General features: G+C 43.2%; 2 protein-coding genes across 3 annotated transcripts in view; one reads left to right on the top strand and one right to left on the bottom strand.

Moving 5' to 3' along the window:
* SYN3 (synapsin III) overlaps nucleotides 1–5,546 on the top strand; it is a 188,054-nt gene extending 182,508 nt beyond the window's left edge. The window contains exon 14 of the mRNA XM_021553949.2: nucleotides 1,377–5,546. Coding sequence (XP_021409624.2) covers nucleotides 1,377–1,509 — 133 coding nt within the window. The 3' untranslated portion in view covers nucleotides 1,510–5,546. The remainder of the gene's footprint in view (nucleotides 1–1,376) is intronic.
* Nucleotides 5,547–7,450: 1,904 nt separating this feature from the next.
* Nucleotides 7,451–16,454, bottom strand: FBXO7 (F-box protein 7). 2 transcript variants are annotated; one of them, XM_021553951.2, is made up of 9 exons: nucleotides 16,226–16,454; nucleotides 14,669–14,963; nucleotides 13,486–13,713; nucleotides 12,050–12,191; nucleotides 11,546–11,629; nucleotides 10,353–10,445; nucleotides 9,228–9,404; nucleotides 8,545–8,582; nucleotides 7,451–8,188 (listed from the first exon to the last, which is right to left on the bottom strand). In XM_021553951.2, the coding sequence occupies exons 1-9, from the start codon at nucleotides 16,345–16,347 to the stop codon at nucleotides 7,784–7,786; spliced, it is 1,584 nt and encodes a 527-aa protein (XP_021409626.2). In that variant the 5' UTR covers nucleotides 16,348–16,454; the 3' UTR covers nucleotides 7,451–7,783. The 2 variants fall into 2 exon arrangements, with proteins under 2 accessions (XP_021409626.2, XP_021409627.2); XM_021553952.2 differs by lacking the exon at nucleotides 16,226–16,454 and adding an exon at nucleotides 15,852–15,893.
* Nucleotides 16,455–18,393: the final 1,939 nt, after the last annotated feature.

Below are 18,393 nucleotides of genomic sequence, written 5' to 3'. Positions count from 1 at the left end.
TTGTCAAGCAGCAGTCCCCAGGGACAGACCTGCACAACTGTGAGTGACTTCCGAGGTAAATGTGAATCCCTTGCTGTAACAGTGCACCAGTGACCTGTCGTCAGGAAGAACCTGTTGTATTTGATATCACAAAGATTTCAGACTCTTCCTCTTGTTCATGTGCTCAGTGTTCATCGTGTGTTCTACCCTGGCCATATCAACACAGCCTCCACCTTCCCAGCAGGGTGTATAATCCTCACAGGCTGAAAACAGCACAATGTTATCCAGAAAGCTCACCAGGAGTTATTCCTTCACTATTTCCTAAGTGCAGGAGCCACAAAGGTACTTTTTGCATTTGGTAGCAAAAAGGCAGGGGGAATACAGGGAAGTAGCTGTATTCATGTATATAAAATTCCAGATGGTGACTGTATGTAGAAGCACTCTTCTGGAGCAGAGCACACTGCTGATCTATTGTGGATCTTTGGAAGCAGCTTTTGCTGTCACTCTTTGTGGAGAATATCTAGCTGGCACTATGGCAGGAAAACTGACTAAAAGAAGGTCTGCTGCTGACAAGAAGTTAACACAAGCAAATTGATATGGACAGGCCAGAATAAAACACAGACTAGGAATAAGACGACAATTTCTGAGAAGCAGAGAAGTGATCATGTTTATCTTAGCAAGGCAAACTAAGAGGTGTTCTTAAGGATCAAAATGTTGGTCCTAAGGATGCAGTCACCACACTATACGTATTTCAGACACTTTTTCCAGTCTCGTTTTGTGCTGGATATCTATTACTGATCAGAAGAAAATAAGCATGGTAGTAGGGAAAATTGGGAAAATTTACTTCAACAGCACATCCTGATCTGAACTTGACCACTAGCAGATACACAGTCAGCAGGAGCAGTGTGGTCAACCCAAAGACCTGCATTACAGAGTTGACAGTCAGAGCAGACAGGATGGGGAGGGTGGGAAACAGTACACATTGCAGGGGGTCTGTATACTAACTGACCAGCTTCTGGGGCTCTCACAGCTGAAAGGCCAAGCCCATCATTCCTGGTAAGGCTGATAAAAGATAGGTGACCCCTAATATTAATCTCTTCTTCTGTATTAGTAGTGAAATTACTTCTGGGTTTCTCACAACAGCCTCACCAAATGGCAACTGCATACTTCTAGTTAGATGTTTTCATCAACACTTACCAGTTTGGACTGAGCCACTTGCCCATGCCTCATTCTGTCCCACCTCCCCCACTTCTGGATGTCTTAGCACATGGTCATTTTCCATGTCAGCCTATCCTTTTATCCTTGCATTTGTCTGTGTGATGAAACACAAAGCATGAGTAACCAGCTTTGAATTCCCACCTTCTCCTGTTGAGACTGAATTCTGTTTTCCCTTCCAGCAAATCGCAGTCCCTGACAAACAGCTTCAGCATATCTGAGTCATCTCAGCGAGGAAATGCCACTGAAGATGAAGCAAAAGCTGAGACCATCCGCAACCTGAGGAAATCATTTGCTAGCCTGTTTTCTGATTAACAGTCCTGCTGGATCTGTGCTTTTTTCAGCCCTCATTCTACATTATGTCATACCTGATGTCATCCTGGAATAACTTCAGTGAACCCAGCGATTTAAAACTAACACCTGGGTAAAGAGAATTTAGAAAACTACAGTTGTTTTAATACAGAGAAAATATTCAAATAACGGTCTGAAAAGTGACTGTATAAAAGTATTCCTATTTCATTGGGTTTTGTACATAATCAGAATCATATCTGTTCAAATTACTGAGTTGTAAAGCAAATTTTACTCTTGCTAACCCCTGTGGAGTCAACACAGTTATGACAGTGCAAACTAGGTTTTATTTTAATTTGTATATAGTCAACATAATCGTTAACTTCCAATTACTGAATTTTTGTTAAGATCAAGCTAAAAAAATTTAGGCTTCTTTCAGAAACACACATGCAAAGGCATGTGCAAACAGTCAAGAATAAGTATCCATTGACTGACAAAGTAAGCATGCTTGAGCATCCAGTGAACTGTGGAATTTCATTATAGCAACTTTATAAAAGGTCACTTTTCAGAGCAAAACTACATTCAAGATAAATATGGTACCAGGCATCACTATGCACCAAAGATCACAAAAGCAAGTCAGACAGATGTCTGCTGCTTTGTTCCAGATCACTCTGCTCATAACAGATAAAACATCTCTGTTTCATGCCTTGCATTTATGTCCCCTGTGTGTGATTCCCAAGGCCCGAGAGAAAAATGTCATGTTCTAACCCTGTAGCCTTAGTTCAAAAATAACCTAAGAAATGGGTCTTCCACACAAAAAACTTCTTCCCCTGCCCCTGAAAACACCAGAGTTCACACTCACAGTTCACACAAATTCCAGACAAAACCCAGCTTAACTCCAAGCACTTTGGTGACTTGGTCACATCTGGCTGTGTATGTCCCTCAGGAACATGCTTAATTAATAGCAGATCTGATGAAGTGCACATAGTTGTGTGCTGAGTGTTCCATAATACTGAACGGACAGAGAGATGGAGTGTAATCTTGTCTCCTGCCTTGAATTCCCACTGATTTTGCTGGGGTGAATGCAAAATGAATGCAAGGTGACAAACTCGTAACAGAACTGGAAAATGATACTTCACAAATAAGATGACCTGGGTCCTTCCTGAGACACCAAGCCACAGGAGGGCATGTATGGGATTGTCCCAAGCAGTAACAATCAGTATTAGTTCTCCCTGACTATTCCCAAGAATTATTCTTCCAAAGAAGACAGAGATGGATCATTGCTGGTGTGCTTTTCCTCTAATCCTGCAACACTGAAAGAAGCTGTGTCTGTGCACATATACTGGAACTGGGACATGACAAACCTCACACAAGCTGTGTTCGTGACTGAAAAATCTCACCCTAGGTAAATCCATGTATTTATAGCTATTCATACCAGCTGAGAGTCTACCCCTTGTACCCTGGGAGGTCTGCTTAGAACACACCTAATGTAGGTGCCAGTCCTCATCCCGCCACCTCAAGATGCAGCTTTGAGGCCAGACTTGGCTTTGTGCTTCCCTTGGCAGCTTCACCATGCTGATACTTAGGAATGCCCAGGCAGGTCAGTAAGTCAAAAAAAATATTTGAGCCAAAGGCCCAGATATTTGCTGTCACTTAAATAAGGAGATCCCTAAAGCCGCAAAAGCAACAGCTGTATTAGCCATCTTGGATCTTATGATTCACTGGTGGGAATAAAGCCAAACAAGGAAATCCTTCCTGCATAGCACCTGTAATGAACATCTAAATCCAGTGAAGTCATCTGGACCTTGTATGACCTACCCCTGAGCAGGCCTTTGCACACATAATGGCAAGTAACAGCATAGCTTTTCCAGATTGGGAGTCCCTCAAGAGACTCATCTGCATCAATGATTTATACCTCAAGTTCAGTATTACAGAACCACATTATTCTCTGACAGTTTGTCTCTGCTTTGTTTTGTTTTCCTCAGCTCTTTGCTGTCCTTCAGGGTTTGATAAGCAGTTTACCATGTAGCATCATAAATATATGTCATCATCTGAGGAAAAAAAAAAAAACAGTCCTAGGAGCTGTTTTGTCTCTAGGAGCAATAAAAGAGTGAGAAATAGCCTTGAGCAAGCAGTGTCCCACTGGCAAGAGAAGCAGATTAACAGGCTTCACTATATGGGGAAGAGGATTTCCTTCTGTAACACTTCCCTCAGCATGGTTTATGCCTTTCCCTTCTGAATGGTCACCAGAGATGCAGAGACAGAAATTAAAGCTTACTGCAAGAATCCTCAATTGCTTTATCCCCTGAAACTCCATGATTCCCTCACCAATAGAACATGTACAAAAAAGGAATGGTGACTAGTATGACATGGCCCCATAAATCAACAGCAGCTCATCACTGAAAGTGCAACAGCTGGGTCATTTGCTGAGGCTGCATTTGAACACAGCAGGACTGTCCTCTGACAGACCACAGGAACAGCACTGTCAGCTTTCATACCCAGCAGTGACTCAATCTCTTCATTTGCCTACTGCTCCCAGCTGTCACCTTTCATGGGACAAGCAAACAGAATTGCATCTCACCACCTAGCTTCAAGTTGCAACATCGAGTCCAAACAACAGGCACTCTCAGCTTAGTTAGTCTATGGTTCCTGAAAAAAACACCTTCAGTTCTATTCACAGAAGTGCTTTAAAACACTTAGTTGATTTCTAAAGTTAGAATGATGAAAGTCTGTTGTGTCCTGTAACTGTCCCAACAGAACACTTCCAGTCTACAGTTACGATGCTCACATACTAGATGTGGCTAGCAGAAACAACAGATGCATTACCCCTTCAAGTTATCACTTTTGATGCTGGCTTTCTGCTCCAAAATCCTTACAACTCTAGAAAAAAAGGAAAGGGAATACAAGGGGCATTCTTCTTCTATATGAAAGGGAAACTAAAGTACACCCCAAGAGGCATTTAGGTATCTAAATACAATAGCAGGGACAGTAAGAAAACAACAGAAAAACTGGTAAAAAGAAGCTACATTTATATCACAAAGGCATGCAAGCCCCACTGCACACCTTGGGATTTTTCTCACACAGATGTGAACACTGAGCACCTGGTCAAAGCTTCTTTTCACAAAATCATAAAGTTGGAAGAGACCTCTAAGATCATCAAGTCCAACCTATGCCCTAGCACCTCAATTAGACTATAGCACCAAGTGCCATGTCCAGTCTTTTTTTTAAACACATCCAGAGATGATGATTCTACCACCTCCCCAGGAAGACAATTCCAGTACTTTATTATTTTTTTGGTGAAAAGTATTTTCCCAATATCCAACCTATACCTTCCCTGATGTAGCTTGAGACTGTCCTCTTGTTCTATCAGTTGCTGCCCGGTGGAAGAGACCAACCCCCACCTGTCTACAACCTCCCTTCAGGAAGTTGTAGAAAGCAATAAAATATTTTGTCCTTTTCTTTAAGTTTCACCACATAGAAGCCAGGAAACATGAGTAGGTTTGCGTGTTTGGGTCCAGCCCAAGAAGTAGCTGGGACACAGCTATGACACCCAACCATTTCCACCACCTGGAAAGTTTACATTTTGCTGTTTAGCTACAAACTGAAGAAAACCTTGACTTTCTTGTCATAGCTAGGTGTGGTATTTCAAGCAGAATGAACACATATCTCCAGGCAAGCTAAGGTCCAGCAGAATAGCAGTCCTGCTTACAAAATACCACTTGTAAATGCAGTAGTATTTTACAGTCTTCCACTCATCATAAGCAGGTACACAAGACCTTACACCTTGTGTATGGCTCAGTTGCTTCATCTGGTTGGCTTAAAGTTTCATGAACTAGGTAAAATAATACACAGAAAAGGCAAGGATAATAGTTCCTTATTTCCAAGTGACTCAGTAACAACCTTTACAGTGCTAGATACTGATGAATAGTACAGATAAGGAATGCTCATCTTAAGGCATTTCATATTTTGTGATTTCTCTTTTATCACTTGCAACAACAGCAATGATACGCACACTTGACTTAGGAGTTCACAAATAAAAAAAGCAAGCAGCTCCTTTTCAAGTATTTCCTCTATTTTGTCTTCTAATTTTATGCTGTTGGTTCTAAGATACTCACTTTATACCCTGTTATATGAATAACAGGAACTCCTCTTTAAGGAACATTACAGTTCCAACTAAGTCAGGTTTCCTAATCTTCAGTTCACAAGACCTTTACTACAATGTAAGGGACAACAAAAAAAAGGGAAGGAATATCTTCAGGTCACTTAGTGGTGTATGTATAAAAGGGCTGAGTTCATTACTTCAAAAACAAACATTTCAATGACAAAATCCAGGATAAACTGAACCTCTGGCATCAGCCTAGCAGAAGTATGACTTCATGGTTGTCTTCACGGCAAAGAGAGCCCAATTCCAGAGCAGCAAACGGCTTGCCAGCAGGGCAAACCATGTGACTGTCATCAAGGCATTGGCAAAGTAAGCACCACAAAATTAACTTCTCACACGCATTATGTGATCACTGTTCCCAGAAATAGCTTGGAAAAAAAGGAAAAAGGTAAGTTACTAATTACTTTATCAGTTAAAGATCTGTAATCTTATCTGAATATTATTTATGCATTGCTGAAGCACTCATCACAAGGACGAAATGATGCAAGACCAATAGAGTGTAGATTTACCTTTTTCCTTTTTATAGTCAGTGAAATATTAAGAATTGCTGCAAACTCTAAGAGATCTGACTATACATTTCACTGGTGAAAATGCTTTTGGAACAAGGCAATTCAACCACTGAAGGCAAATGTTAAAAATTAAGGCTAATCTTGGTAGTAAAAGAAAACTATCTCTGTGAAGAAGAAAAGGAAGAAAGAAGCAATACAACTTTTGACAGCAAAATAAAGTATTATATTTTACTTCCACTGGCAAAACTCCCTGACCTTACTAAAGTCAATTGTTTTTATACAAAACAAGACAAACCACTGAAATCTCACATGAACGCACGTAAGTATTACTGATTAAATAGCTTGCATTTAATAGGAAATGTCATTCCATTTCCACAGCTGGAATTTTAAAAAAGTTTTAGAAAATAATATCAGTTGTCACAAAAGTCATTAGTACCATTCACATTTATAGAAACACTGAGATCAATAATCTTAAAAAATACATAAATTAAAAGTTCTAGCAAAATTTAGCCATTCCAGTCTTCCTTTAATTGAGCTCCAGCATCAATTTGCAAGTCTCATCAGGAAACTTTAACATAAGAAACTTTAACTTGGTCTTGTTAGCTGCTCATTAGTTAATAAGACAACACTTGAAAGGTGCTCATAACATGCTACAATACATTTCTTTTTGGCAAGATATTGCCTGATACTTAACTAATGGAACTAAATGGAATTTACTGAAGTCAGAATTCATTCTGCTTCTCATGTTGTAGTGATCCCATTCCCACTGTAACCAGGTCAGCCCATTTAATTCTTTAAGTATGTCAGATAGGGAGAAGCGATGTATTTTCTCACCACTTTTAGTTCAAACACAGTAAATGCAGTCACGTACTACAGATCCTTATTTGTAAAGTCAAGGACAAAGTCAAAAGTTTTGCTGCTGATTCTCTGTAAAATTGCTCTGCTTTTGCTTAGACTTCTGAGTTGCACTGTGGCATGACTTTATTCAATTGTTTGTAAAATGAATTAATTTGTGTTCTAATATTTCCATTGTAAAGAAAATCCCTTTGCTGTATTCTTTGTGCATTAAGTAACAATACAAAAATGCTTTTTACCTAATAAAATATTAAAGGAAAAAGGAAACAACACCTTTAAAAATTTTCATGAACACATATCCACCATTACTGCGGCAGTATCCTGTTCTATGTGGTAACTTTTTTGTTAATAAAGATTATTAATTAGCTGGGTAGATTTTAAACAAAACCTTTCATCCTGGCAATGCAGTAAAACTCTTCAAATAAGACAGACAAGTAGAGGGTTTGTATTTAAAGTGCTCTTTATCTGATGCAGTAAGGATTTGACTGTTATTCTGGTCTCTAAGTAGCACTTTACAGACGATTAAGGGCAAGGAGGGGGGGCAGCAGAACAAACCGCTCTAAGTTGCAGCTCTTTGAGGAACAGACTTTAAGTGCCAGGTGATACAGCACTACCAGAACACAAAACAAACCCAGCCTCTGCGGTTGGAACATCACCATACACGCATGTGCTTGACACTATCTGAAGGCAGATGTTAGTGCCTGGGATTTGCAATCTCCTGCAGTTAGAAAGCAAGCTCAGCAACTACAAAACTCCCTACAGGAAAAAGCAGCTACTAAATGAATGCACGGCGAATGTCCATGGGGCGACCCCGGCTGGGTCGAGGTGGAAACCTGTCACTGGAACCAACTCGTCCTGGAAGCGTAGGGTTTGCTCCAGGCAGGGAGCCAATTGGGTCAAAATGTGGCCTGAATGGAGGAAACTGACCTGGTGCTTCTCCCTGGCCAGGAATGAGTGAGTTAATTGGGTCTCCAACATATGGAAGTGTTGGTCTCTCATCATATTCTCCCCCAATGATCATTGGGGGATAGATTGGATTTGATGGGAATGGGTTGGGTGGAAAGGGATTAGGATAGAATGGGTTGGGATGAAAGGGGATTGGATGAGGTATAGGAGGCAGAAGCATCATGTGCCTCCATCTCAGAGCTTCTTTCTTCTGTTTCAACTTTTTCTTGTATAGCTGCAGACAGAAAAAAAACAAGCATTTAAAGCTCTCTTAAGTGTTCCAGCTTCAGCAACTGCATTCAGTTTTACAGCACTTCTCAAAAAAGTGCTCCTCACCAGTCTGAAAACTCAGAGCAGCAAGTCCCCTGCCCACCAAAGACCTGGCACAGCACCCTTGGAAGATCTCTAAAACCCACAGAGCATGCACCACTAACTTTTTGATGTTCCTTTCCGTTAGTCTGACCAACATGCATACACAGAACACCACACTTTTAAGCTAAACTTTAACTCAAAGTTACTACCTCCCAAAGTCTATACTTAATTCTCAAGATAAGATTGATCTCAGAGAGATTATATTAAAAAGCCACCTACTTCTTTCCAGTCTGTGTCCCGAGGCCTTACAATAGGATCTATAAAGAGAAGCAAAGCATTAAGAAAAGCAACAGATCTTGTGCCACAGATATCTGCAGTTTGTCACAACTCAAAGATAATCAAGATATGAAAAACACTTTTGCTCAATACATCTTTTTCTAAAGATAATGTAGCTTAAGCTCCAGGTTCATTTGATAGATAATCTACTTGCATACCCATTCCATGTAAAGCATCATCTCCAAATGTTATTAAATAGAGAAATCCCAGAAACATCATCTCTGCCTTTGCCTTCTGACATCACTTCCCTTAATTACCTTTGTTTCTTAACTCTCTTGTGAGAAATTGAAGCAGGAATGTATCTTCCCTTCACTTCCTAATATCTGCAGTAGCCAATACACCAAGGTAGCAAAGGACACAGATGAAAACAAGGAAAGCCTACACCACACAATGGGATGAACCAAGTGGAGCACCAGTAATGGCTCAGAAGTGTCAACCATTTTCCTTGGCAGAAACTCTGCATCCACCTAACCAACCGTACTGATTAGTATCACTAACAACTGCATTTACTCACAGTGTTTCAACATCATTATTGGTTGCCTGAGAACCCTCTTATCAAAATCTGTCAGAAGTAACCCCTCAATTAACATGAGAATGTAATTAGAAAAAGATGGGCCTAACATTACCTCGGAAATCCCGCAGATACATAAACCTCCAGAGAAGCTGGTCATTGGAAGCTGTGTAGAGATCACGGCAAACAGCGGAGAGAGAGATGAGGGAACGGACGTCCAGAAGTCTGAAAATCCGAAGCTTGAGCTCAAGAGGAAGGACCACTAATCCAAACACATCTGGCAAGTTCAAAGCTAAAGAAAGGAGAAAGAAAGTTCAGAAAAAAGACAGTAAACTCAACATCACTTAGGTAGTGTTTCTCTCTCCAATGACCCTAAAAGAAAGAACATGATAATCTTTCCCTTACGTCCTCTCCCTTTGGTGCCTGACTTACACCACTTTTCTGAGCAACTACTGTGATGTGACTCTTTGCAAAACAGCTCTCTTGCAACTCTAACTACACTAAAGAGGTGCACAAAATAGGGCAAATGACAGTTTATACTGAGCACTACACCTAAGAAACATTCCACACCAAATTATGCTTATAGGCTACAGAGCTAAGGAATAAGTAAAGAAAAAAAAAAGACCTGCTCAATTTCATGTCCCTGCAAAAACCACAAATATAGAGCACATGCTTCACATAAAATCTTCATGCGCTGAAGTCTAGAGGGAATTCCATTCTCTTCAGAACACAAAGCTGAGACCTTTTATAACACTAAGTATGCAGAGAAATCCTAATTTCCCACTGCTTCACAAACACCAGCCTGGGTTACTTCCTACCATCCTTTCCAAGCCCTCAATGACCAGTTCCTAAAAAGATCGTTCCTGAGGTCAGACTTCCAAACATGATGCTAAATAAATTTTTCTGTTTTGACAAAGAAATAGATCAAAACTACAAAACTATTGCTACAAAATTGTTGTGGTAGAATTTCCTCATCATTATGCATGGAAAACAGCCACTCCATTTCCATCTCTGAAGTGAGACTAGAGGAATCAAAAATTAAAACCATAATTATAGTAACATTTTCTGAGTTACAAAGATTAATACCATTTCTTTACCTGCATATTTTACTTTATGCTTCCTGTTTATATGTCTATCACTGAACAGCTGTTTCTAACACTCTTCCATCAAGGCTTTAGATTCACTCCCTTCCATCCTCAAAAATTAAGTACCATCTTTAATTGTAAATATTTTCTCTCACCTTGTCGGGCAGCAGCCAGAAGAGAGTAAACCAGCTGGTCTTTAAAGAGACGGGACAACTTCTGAAGGTCTTTGTAAACACCTGCAACTTTCTCTATAAAAGAAGAGAGGGGAAAAAGCTTAACTTCAAGAGGCTATAATACAACAATTATATAAGAATTACAGTTTACTTATTAGCACAACTTTAATCTGCTTGTGATCTTGATAGAAGCAGCTCTGCAGCTAGAGTGTTCCTGCAACAAATCAGTTATTGAAAAACTAGAAACCAGTTCCATGACTGGGCTAAGCTCTCCCATCAGCCTTAGAAGGCACAGTCAGGGGAAAGACTTGAGTTCTCTGGAAACAAACTGACTCTCAAGCACCCAGAGCTTCCTCTGTCAGATTTCAAAGCTCCTGCCTAACAGAGATCTATGTTCTAAGAGCCTGCAACCTGCATTTCTCTGACAGAAGTATTCTTCCATTCTGTTCTCTGAAGAAAGAGGAGCAATAAGATTTTAGTGTTATACTGGACACATTTCAGCACGCAGCTAGTTCTTCTACAACCTTTCAATTAGACTTCTACATAGGAGACCACACAGAACATAGGAAATTGAGTCAGCCTGGGCTGCCAGTAAAGCAACTCATATCCTCCAGAGAATATAAGGATGGTCAGGTCTGTCCTCACAAGAATCCACATGGGTCTGCCCTTCCGTCCTCCCTCAACTTAAGTTTTCACTCTAATTTTGGCACTCTGGAGAAACCTATGTGGTCAGCACATGTTTTCTGACAAAAAAAAAAAAAAAATTAACAACTACAGTACCACAACAAGAGTGTAAGTACCACCAGCCTCTGAAGCCCTGAGCTGCCAGGCAGAAAAGGGATATCACCCAACACTGTCCCAGAGATTCACACACATGCCTAGGACCTCATAAATAACAGGCCTATGGGCCAAAGGATAAACTGAGGTCTGCAAGGTTCTTTCCTTACATTGTTAATCCAAGAAATACAATTTATTCTAATAATAAAGTGTGAGTAAATGGCTACACTCTGAAATCCTTTTAACCATGAACTTATGACTAACCTAAATGGTAACCACACTTTTATTCTTTCTTGCTATTCTATATCTATTTGGTGCTCTACTAAAGCATATTCTTACCCACTCTGTCCCTCCTTTACTTTTCAGTTTACTACTATGAGACTGTAGCTCAGGCATACCTGGGTCCTGAAAGCAAACAAAGGATGATGGCAACAGCTGGATTCTCTTAACACTTCTAATCTCTTCATTAATTTTTAATGTTGCTACAAATAAAAGAAAGAAACACATTTCAAAATTTAAAACACAGAGAGACAATAAAGACCACTTATACATAGTCTGGAAGTTATAAAACACATTAAAAAAGCCAAAACATTGTAGCTGAAGCAAATCTACTTCCTTCATGTCTGTCAATGAGGGGAACCAAAGTTCCTATGAAATGAGACAACATATTTCTACAATATTGCAACGAAAAGGCCAGCTGAAACCCCTAAGATTCTCTAACAACAAGAGAGAAAGAAACAGTTAATACAGAGACTGGAAAAGAGCACCAGGAAGAGGCACCTTCTGCAACCCAAGTAATAAAGGTGCAACTCAAAGGACACAAAAACACACTTAAGTTTTCTCCTCCTAAACAATGGTGATACTTAGGATGTGCATCCAGGATGAAGACTTGACTGACTTACCATTAATAGCAATAAGATCTCCCAGAGGCACACAGGTCAAACCAGCAGAACCTTCTCCACAAAGGGGATGTGTGTACTGTAGCTTATAAACACCATTCCCTCTCCATTTCTCTGGCATGAAGACTGCCTTGGCTTCTATCCCCTACAAATGTAAAGAGATAACTGCCATACTTTTGCAATGTACCAATGCTGAGGAGTGAGGAAATGATTAGAAGTTAAGAAATGGGAGAATGATGCTTACAATTCAACTCTTAGATCAGTCCAAATGACACACTGATTATGAATATGTATGATTATTTACATTTTCCCCAAAACTAACAGCAAATCTAAGTGAATTTTTGTCCTGATAGGAACATTCAGTGAGCATTCACACCTGTTTCTTTGGGACACATACTTCATTCTGTTATCCATTCCAGCATTCTGACAACTCCTGCACATAATTAATTTGCTGCTCAAAAAAAATCTATTGCACCTCTTGTGTGAACTTACAGTATCTGACAGGGCTTTAAGAATAATAGTTTGAAGTTAATTAGAAAACCTGACTCAACTAACAGGTTTGCTTTCAATTTCATTTTGAAATAGCTCAGATGGATTATCAGAGTGGGATGCAATACAAGCACAAATAGGTTCTTTCCTTCCTCTTAAATCTGCACAGCATTCATCTTCCCTACCTCCAAGCCTGCTCACTGCCATAAACAAACTTTATTCCCAGTAGTAAATGTATTCTTTACACAGTATTTCAAATTATGGGTATGCAATGAACTTAGCAGATTTATTAAATTGGTATTGGTCAACCAGACATCCATATGTGCTTAGTCAGCCTCACTGCAAGAAAAAACATGAGAATTTAAACATCTGCCTGAGATCAAATCTTTTTCTCCATGTTCAGCCACGTATTAGTAAACATAAAATGCAAACAAAGGGGAAAAGTGAATCCATACATTGTACAGATGTACTGCCATAGGTGCTTGAGTACGATACCCCTACAGATTAGTAAAACCAAAGCCAAACTTGACACAGTTGAATATGGAGTTAGAGACACTTTTTTGGCAGACCTAGACCTCATTATGTACCATCTGACAGGGTATCATTGAGATGACACTGACAATCAAGGTAGTATTTTGGGGAAGTGCTACAATCTAAGCACATCTTCACATGCTCTATAGTAAAAGGCAGAAGCAGGAGGTTCAGCTGGGTCCCAGTGAGGCTGAGGACCAATAGAAACACAAGGACAGGCCTCTTCTTCCACACCTAAAAGCTGCTCCAATCTTTAGTCTGAAGACTTTCTGGTCAGGGAATTTTGAAAAACTGATCCTTCAGCAGCCCCTACAGCCAATTGACATATAGAACGGCAGAAGGATCCTCAGATGTAGCTTGTATATTCCACAGCTTCCCCACTGACCCAGAAACTTCTGTTTGGTGCTGCACCTACCTACCTGAGGTACATAGCCTGTCTCCATCATGAGAAGATGAACCAGAACAATCAAGGCATCAGTGGCACTGGTACACTCAGCAGAAAGGTAGAGCATCTCTAAGGAATGGGGTGTTTCACCATCAGCAGCTTCACTGCACAGCATGGGTTCAGAGGGATAGGAACCTGTACCTTCTTCCAGGTCAGCATCTTCTGGGACTAATCCAGAAGGAAATTCTAGGCTGGATCCTGCCTTCAGGGAAAAGCAAAGCATATATTTGTTCAGAATATTACACCTCTATATACACCGACATTATACAGCTGCTTATTCCAGCCTGATTTCCCATACAAGTTGCATGGATACCTCCATTTTCTAGCATTCCACGTAGAGACTGGGATTACATATGTAGCCTTTGTGGGTTTTAATCTGTATAGTGCAAACCCTTCATTAAATGGTCTGTCATTTTGTTGCATATACTAACTGAAGACAAAGTGATCATAATGTATTAAACCTTCATGAGAATTTTTGCAACATACACAGGAATAATTTAATCACTACAGTATCACCATTTATTTGAACTTAGCCAATGTGCATGGCAAGTAACCAAAATGGCAACTTGGGCTGCCAACAAACACAACAGGCCTAAACAGCACAGGAGAAAAAAAAAAAAATCAATCAATGGAGTGCACTTGCTGCTATTTGAGGAGGATGTGGTTTCATTGTAGCTTCCTTCCTTCTCAATCAAGACATGTTATCATTTAACTGACAAAACTGCACACAGACACATTATTAAAAAAAAAGTAGAATGAAAACTGTAAGTAGATTTACCTAAGGCAAGGGTCAGGAAAGGGGGAAAAGATAACAGCCTGTCTCCAACAGTGCCTGTTGCATCTGTCCCAATCTAAAATCAGTCCCTCAAAAACACAGCACTGAGGCAGGCAAGAAACATAATCCTTACTTCCTTAAATGCATGTTCCAGCAAAAACATATACTCCTGTAAACCTGAAACACTTTGGGCTCTCTTCTGTGCCACAGTAATATAAAATTAACAGAGATAAATTTCCATTCAAAAACCTGAGAATGTATCAGACAAGTATAAGGAGCCAAATATTCCCAAGAAATTCAGTCCTCTATAGTACAGCAACTGACACAACAGGACACTTTCCTTTTTGCTTTGTGCTGTACAGGAAAATTCTCATGTACTTACCCTCTCATCACTCTCTTGAACTTCCACCTGAGCCTTCTCATTGTTAGACTGCTCATTCTGCCCTTCTCTTGGACTGTTGGCCTGACTGTTGTTGGGGGTCAAGGTGGTCGGCTCATGACCATTCTGAAGTGGGGCTGGAGTAGCAGGAGGAGGAGGTAGGCTGGGTTGTGCATCTGGCTCTTCTAGTAATAAGCATATCAAATCACCAGAAACAATCCCATATGACGCTAAGGTCTTCTGATCCTCTGTGAGAGCATCTTTTCTGTTCAATGTTATTGAAAACGTGGTATCAGAACTGCAAAATAATTTTAAAAAACAGTAAGGAAACAGGGTTGGCTGCACCTGGATAGCCACACACTGAACATGGCAATTAGTGCTATGGTTTAGTTGGCTTCATGATGGTTGGTCAAAGATGGGACTCAATGATCTTGTCCAACCTTAATGATTCCATGATTCTACAATTAGAAATGCATACTGCATATTAAAATAATACTGTGACACAGGGCTTAATCCATTATTAATCACCCGTATCTTATAGTGAGGGGAAAAAAGATCATATTATTTCCCCCATGTTTCCCAACAAGTACATTTTAAGTTGCTGCAGCTGCTTGGTAAATAAAACTTTATTTACAGATATTGCCCATAAAACAGTTATGAAGGAGGAAAGCAAACAAGTGCTCTTCAAAGTAAAAGGTATCACAGTTAGGAAAACGAGATCTGAATAAACTACTGCCTCGGATTATTCAAAAATAAATAGTGTTGAAGATGCAACCAACTTGCTTTCTCATCAAGCTAAACATTAATTTCAGTGATCAGCAGGTGTGCTTTAGAATGCTAGCTGCAAATGAGGGTAATAAGATGCTTCAGGAAGAAAAAAAAAATTACAGAAATGAAACTGGTTAGGAGGGAAGCAGCTACAAAATACACCCACTGCGGCATGACAAGCAGTAACTTCAGATTCCTGCCCACACTGCTGTGTGAATCACCAGCGTAACACCAGCACGTCGGACATAATTAAAGGTTTGACAGAAACACTTCAGCCGGCATCAGAAAGCGCTCCCCTTTTACAGGCGACTCATTTTGCCATGGAGGATGCAATGCGTCCTTCACAGATAAAATGTTTATGAAACTTAAACCGAGATTCCCCAGGAAGCCCGAGAGAAGTGTAAAACTGAGACCCCACAGCATTTTGTAACTCCAGCGCCGCGCGGAAATCTCGGTCAGCCCTGAGCGCGCTCAACCCGCAGTTCGCAAGCGAGCCCTGCCGAAGCCGAGGCCGCCCGCCGCGCAGTGCCCGGCCGGGAAGCAGCGCCCGTTCCCGGCCCCGGGGCCCGGGCCGCCGGCGCCGTGTCCGGGCAGAGCGCCCGGCCCGGCCGGCCCCGGGATGCGCCGGGAGCAGCGCCGCGCCCGCCCCGCAGGGGGCAGCACCGCGCCCCGCGCCCTGGGGCAGATCCCTCCCCCCGCAGCGCGTGGTACGGCCCCGCCGGGGGCCGCGCACGGGCGGCATCGCCTCCCCCCGCCCCGGCACCCCTCGCGATGGTTCGCTCCGCTCGCTACCTGTACCCCCAGGCCGGCAGCAGGGCCGCGCGCAGCTGCGCGCGCAGCTCCCCCAGCGTTGGCTCCGCCCCCTGCACCTCCAGGGCCGCCGTTCGCTTCTGTAGCCGTACGCGGAGCTTCATGGCGGCGGCAGCGGGACCGGGCGAGCGGGGCGGCCTCCGCGCCCGCCTCACGCCCCGAGCGGGCCCCGCCGGGCAGCGGCGGCGGGGGAAGGTGGCGACGGAGCGCGGCCGCAAGGGCTGCCGGGCCGGGCCGTTGTTTTGGTTGTCGCGGATCCGCCTCAGCCCGGCCCCGGCCCCGCCTCTGGGGCTGGCGGCACGCCCCCGATCGCTGACTCTGCGTGCCGCGCTGTGGCCTGGGCGCGATCGATGATTGGGCGCTCGGCTGCGCGCGGGACGAGCAGCCCCGCGAGCGTTCCGAGCGGCGGTGCGGGAGCCTCGCGGCGGCTCCGTTCCCCCTCAGCCTCGCCCTGCCATGAATGAACCACGGCTCCGTTCCCCCTCAGCCTCACCCTGCCATGAATGAGACACGGCTCCGTTCCCCCTCAGCCCCTCGCCCTGCCGTGAATGAGCCACGGCTCCGTTCCCGCTCAGCCTCACCCTGCCATGAATGAGCCACGGCTCCGTTCCCCCTCAGCCTCACCCTGCCGTGAATGAGCCACGGCTCCGTTCCCGCTCAGCCTCACCCTGCCATGAATGAGCCACGGCTCCGTTCCCCCTCAGCCTCACCCTGCCGTGAATGAGCCACGGCTCCGTTCCCCCTCAGCCTCGCCCTGCCATGAATGAGCCACGGCTCCGTTCCCCCTCAGCCTCACCCTGCCATGAATGAACCACGGCTCCGTTCCCCCTCAGCCTCACCCTGCCATGAATGAGCCACGGCTCCGTTCCCGCTCAGCCTCACCCTGCCATGAATGAGCCACGGCTCCGTTCCCCCTCAGCCTCACCCTGCCGTGAATGAGCCACGGCTCCGTTCCCCCTCAGCCTCGCCCTGCCGTGAATGAGCCACGGCTCCGTTCCCGCTCAGCCTCACCCTGCCGTGAATGAGCCACGGCTCCGTTCCCGCTCATCCTCGCCCTGCCGTGAATGAGCCACGGCTCCGTTCCCCTTCAGCCACGGCTCCGTTCCCCCTCAGCCTCGCCCTGCCATGAATGAGCCACGGCTCCGTTCCCCCTCAGCCACGGCTCCGTTCCCGCTCAGCCCCTCGCCCTGCCATGGATGAGCCGCTGACAGGACCAGTTCCTGCGCCCGGGCTGCCTGACGCCGCGTGGCGAGGGTGGTTGGGCCGCTGCCCTCCTCTTCCTCAATGTAACATCGGGCCAGGTGATGCTCTGCAGCGAAAACTACAAGGGAGAGCCTGTCTGGGTGTTAAGCTGTGGGCGAAGGTGGAAGTGTGCAAAGGGGAAAGCTTAAGGAGGGTTCTGCCCCCGAGAGAATTTAGTTTTATGAAGGAACCCGGTTTTTCTAGACCGCACTGCTCAGTTGTCACCTCAGAGGTAGTGCTGCAACACCTGTGAGCAAATAATCTCGACAAAAGTATGAAGTGGTACAAACTGAATTTACTGGCTTTAGTTCCCCTTCACTTGTCATACTTGGAAAAAAAGTCTTCCTCACATCTTTTACCTGGAAATTCATACTTGGCAGGGGTATAGTGTTGACTGGGTGAATAATATAAAAAGCAAATTTTTTTTCGATTTTTCACTTTGTTTAATTCAAAAGCAGTAAATTCAGAGGTAACTTAGACCAATGCATATTCTCAGATCATCTTGGTTTTCTTTCTAGCAATAAAACTTGGCTTGCATCACCTGTCTCCATACAAAAAATAACACAAGAAAACTGGGGTACTTTCTAGGATTATAATAATAAAATAATAAGTGAAATCACAAGACCTGGCTTACACACCTACCATCAAGTACAGCTGCTTATTAGAGCCCTGTTCACATTGCTTAACCCTGTCAGAGCAGCCCTGTTGTTTTCTTTCAGTACCTAGGGGCCCAACAGGAAAAAGGAGACTTGAAACATCAAAAGCCTATTCTGGGCTGCAGGTGAGCTCTCCTTAATGCATCTGAACATGGCCATCCAATCAATCTCATCCAATTCCTTTTAGAGTTGGCTGTCAGAGAGGTCTTAAGCTGAAGGACAGACATCCTCTGGTTTCAACATGTCAATAAA

Source organism: Lonchura striata, chromosome 5 (genome assembly GCF_046129695.1).
Source record: "Lonchura striata isolate bLonStr1 chromosome 5, bLonStr1.mat, whole genome shotgun sequence".
NCBI classification, from domain to species: domain Eukaryota; kingdom Metazoa; phylum Chordata; class Aves; order Passeriformes; family Estrildidae; genus Lonchura; species Lonchura striata.
This window is presented reverse-complemented; position numbering and strand designations above follow the sequence as displayed.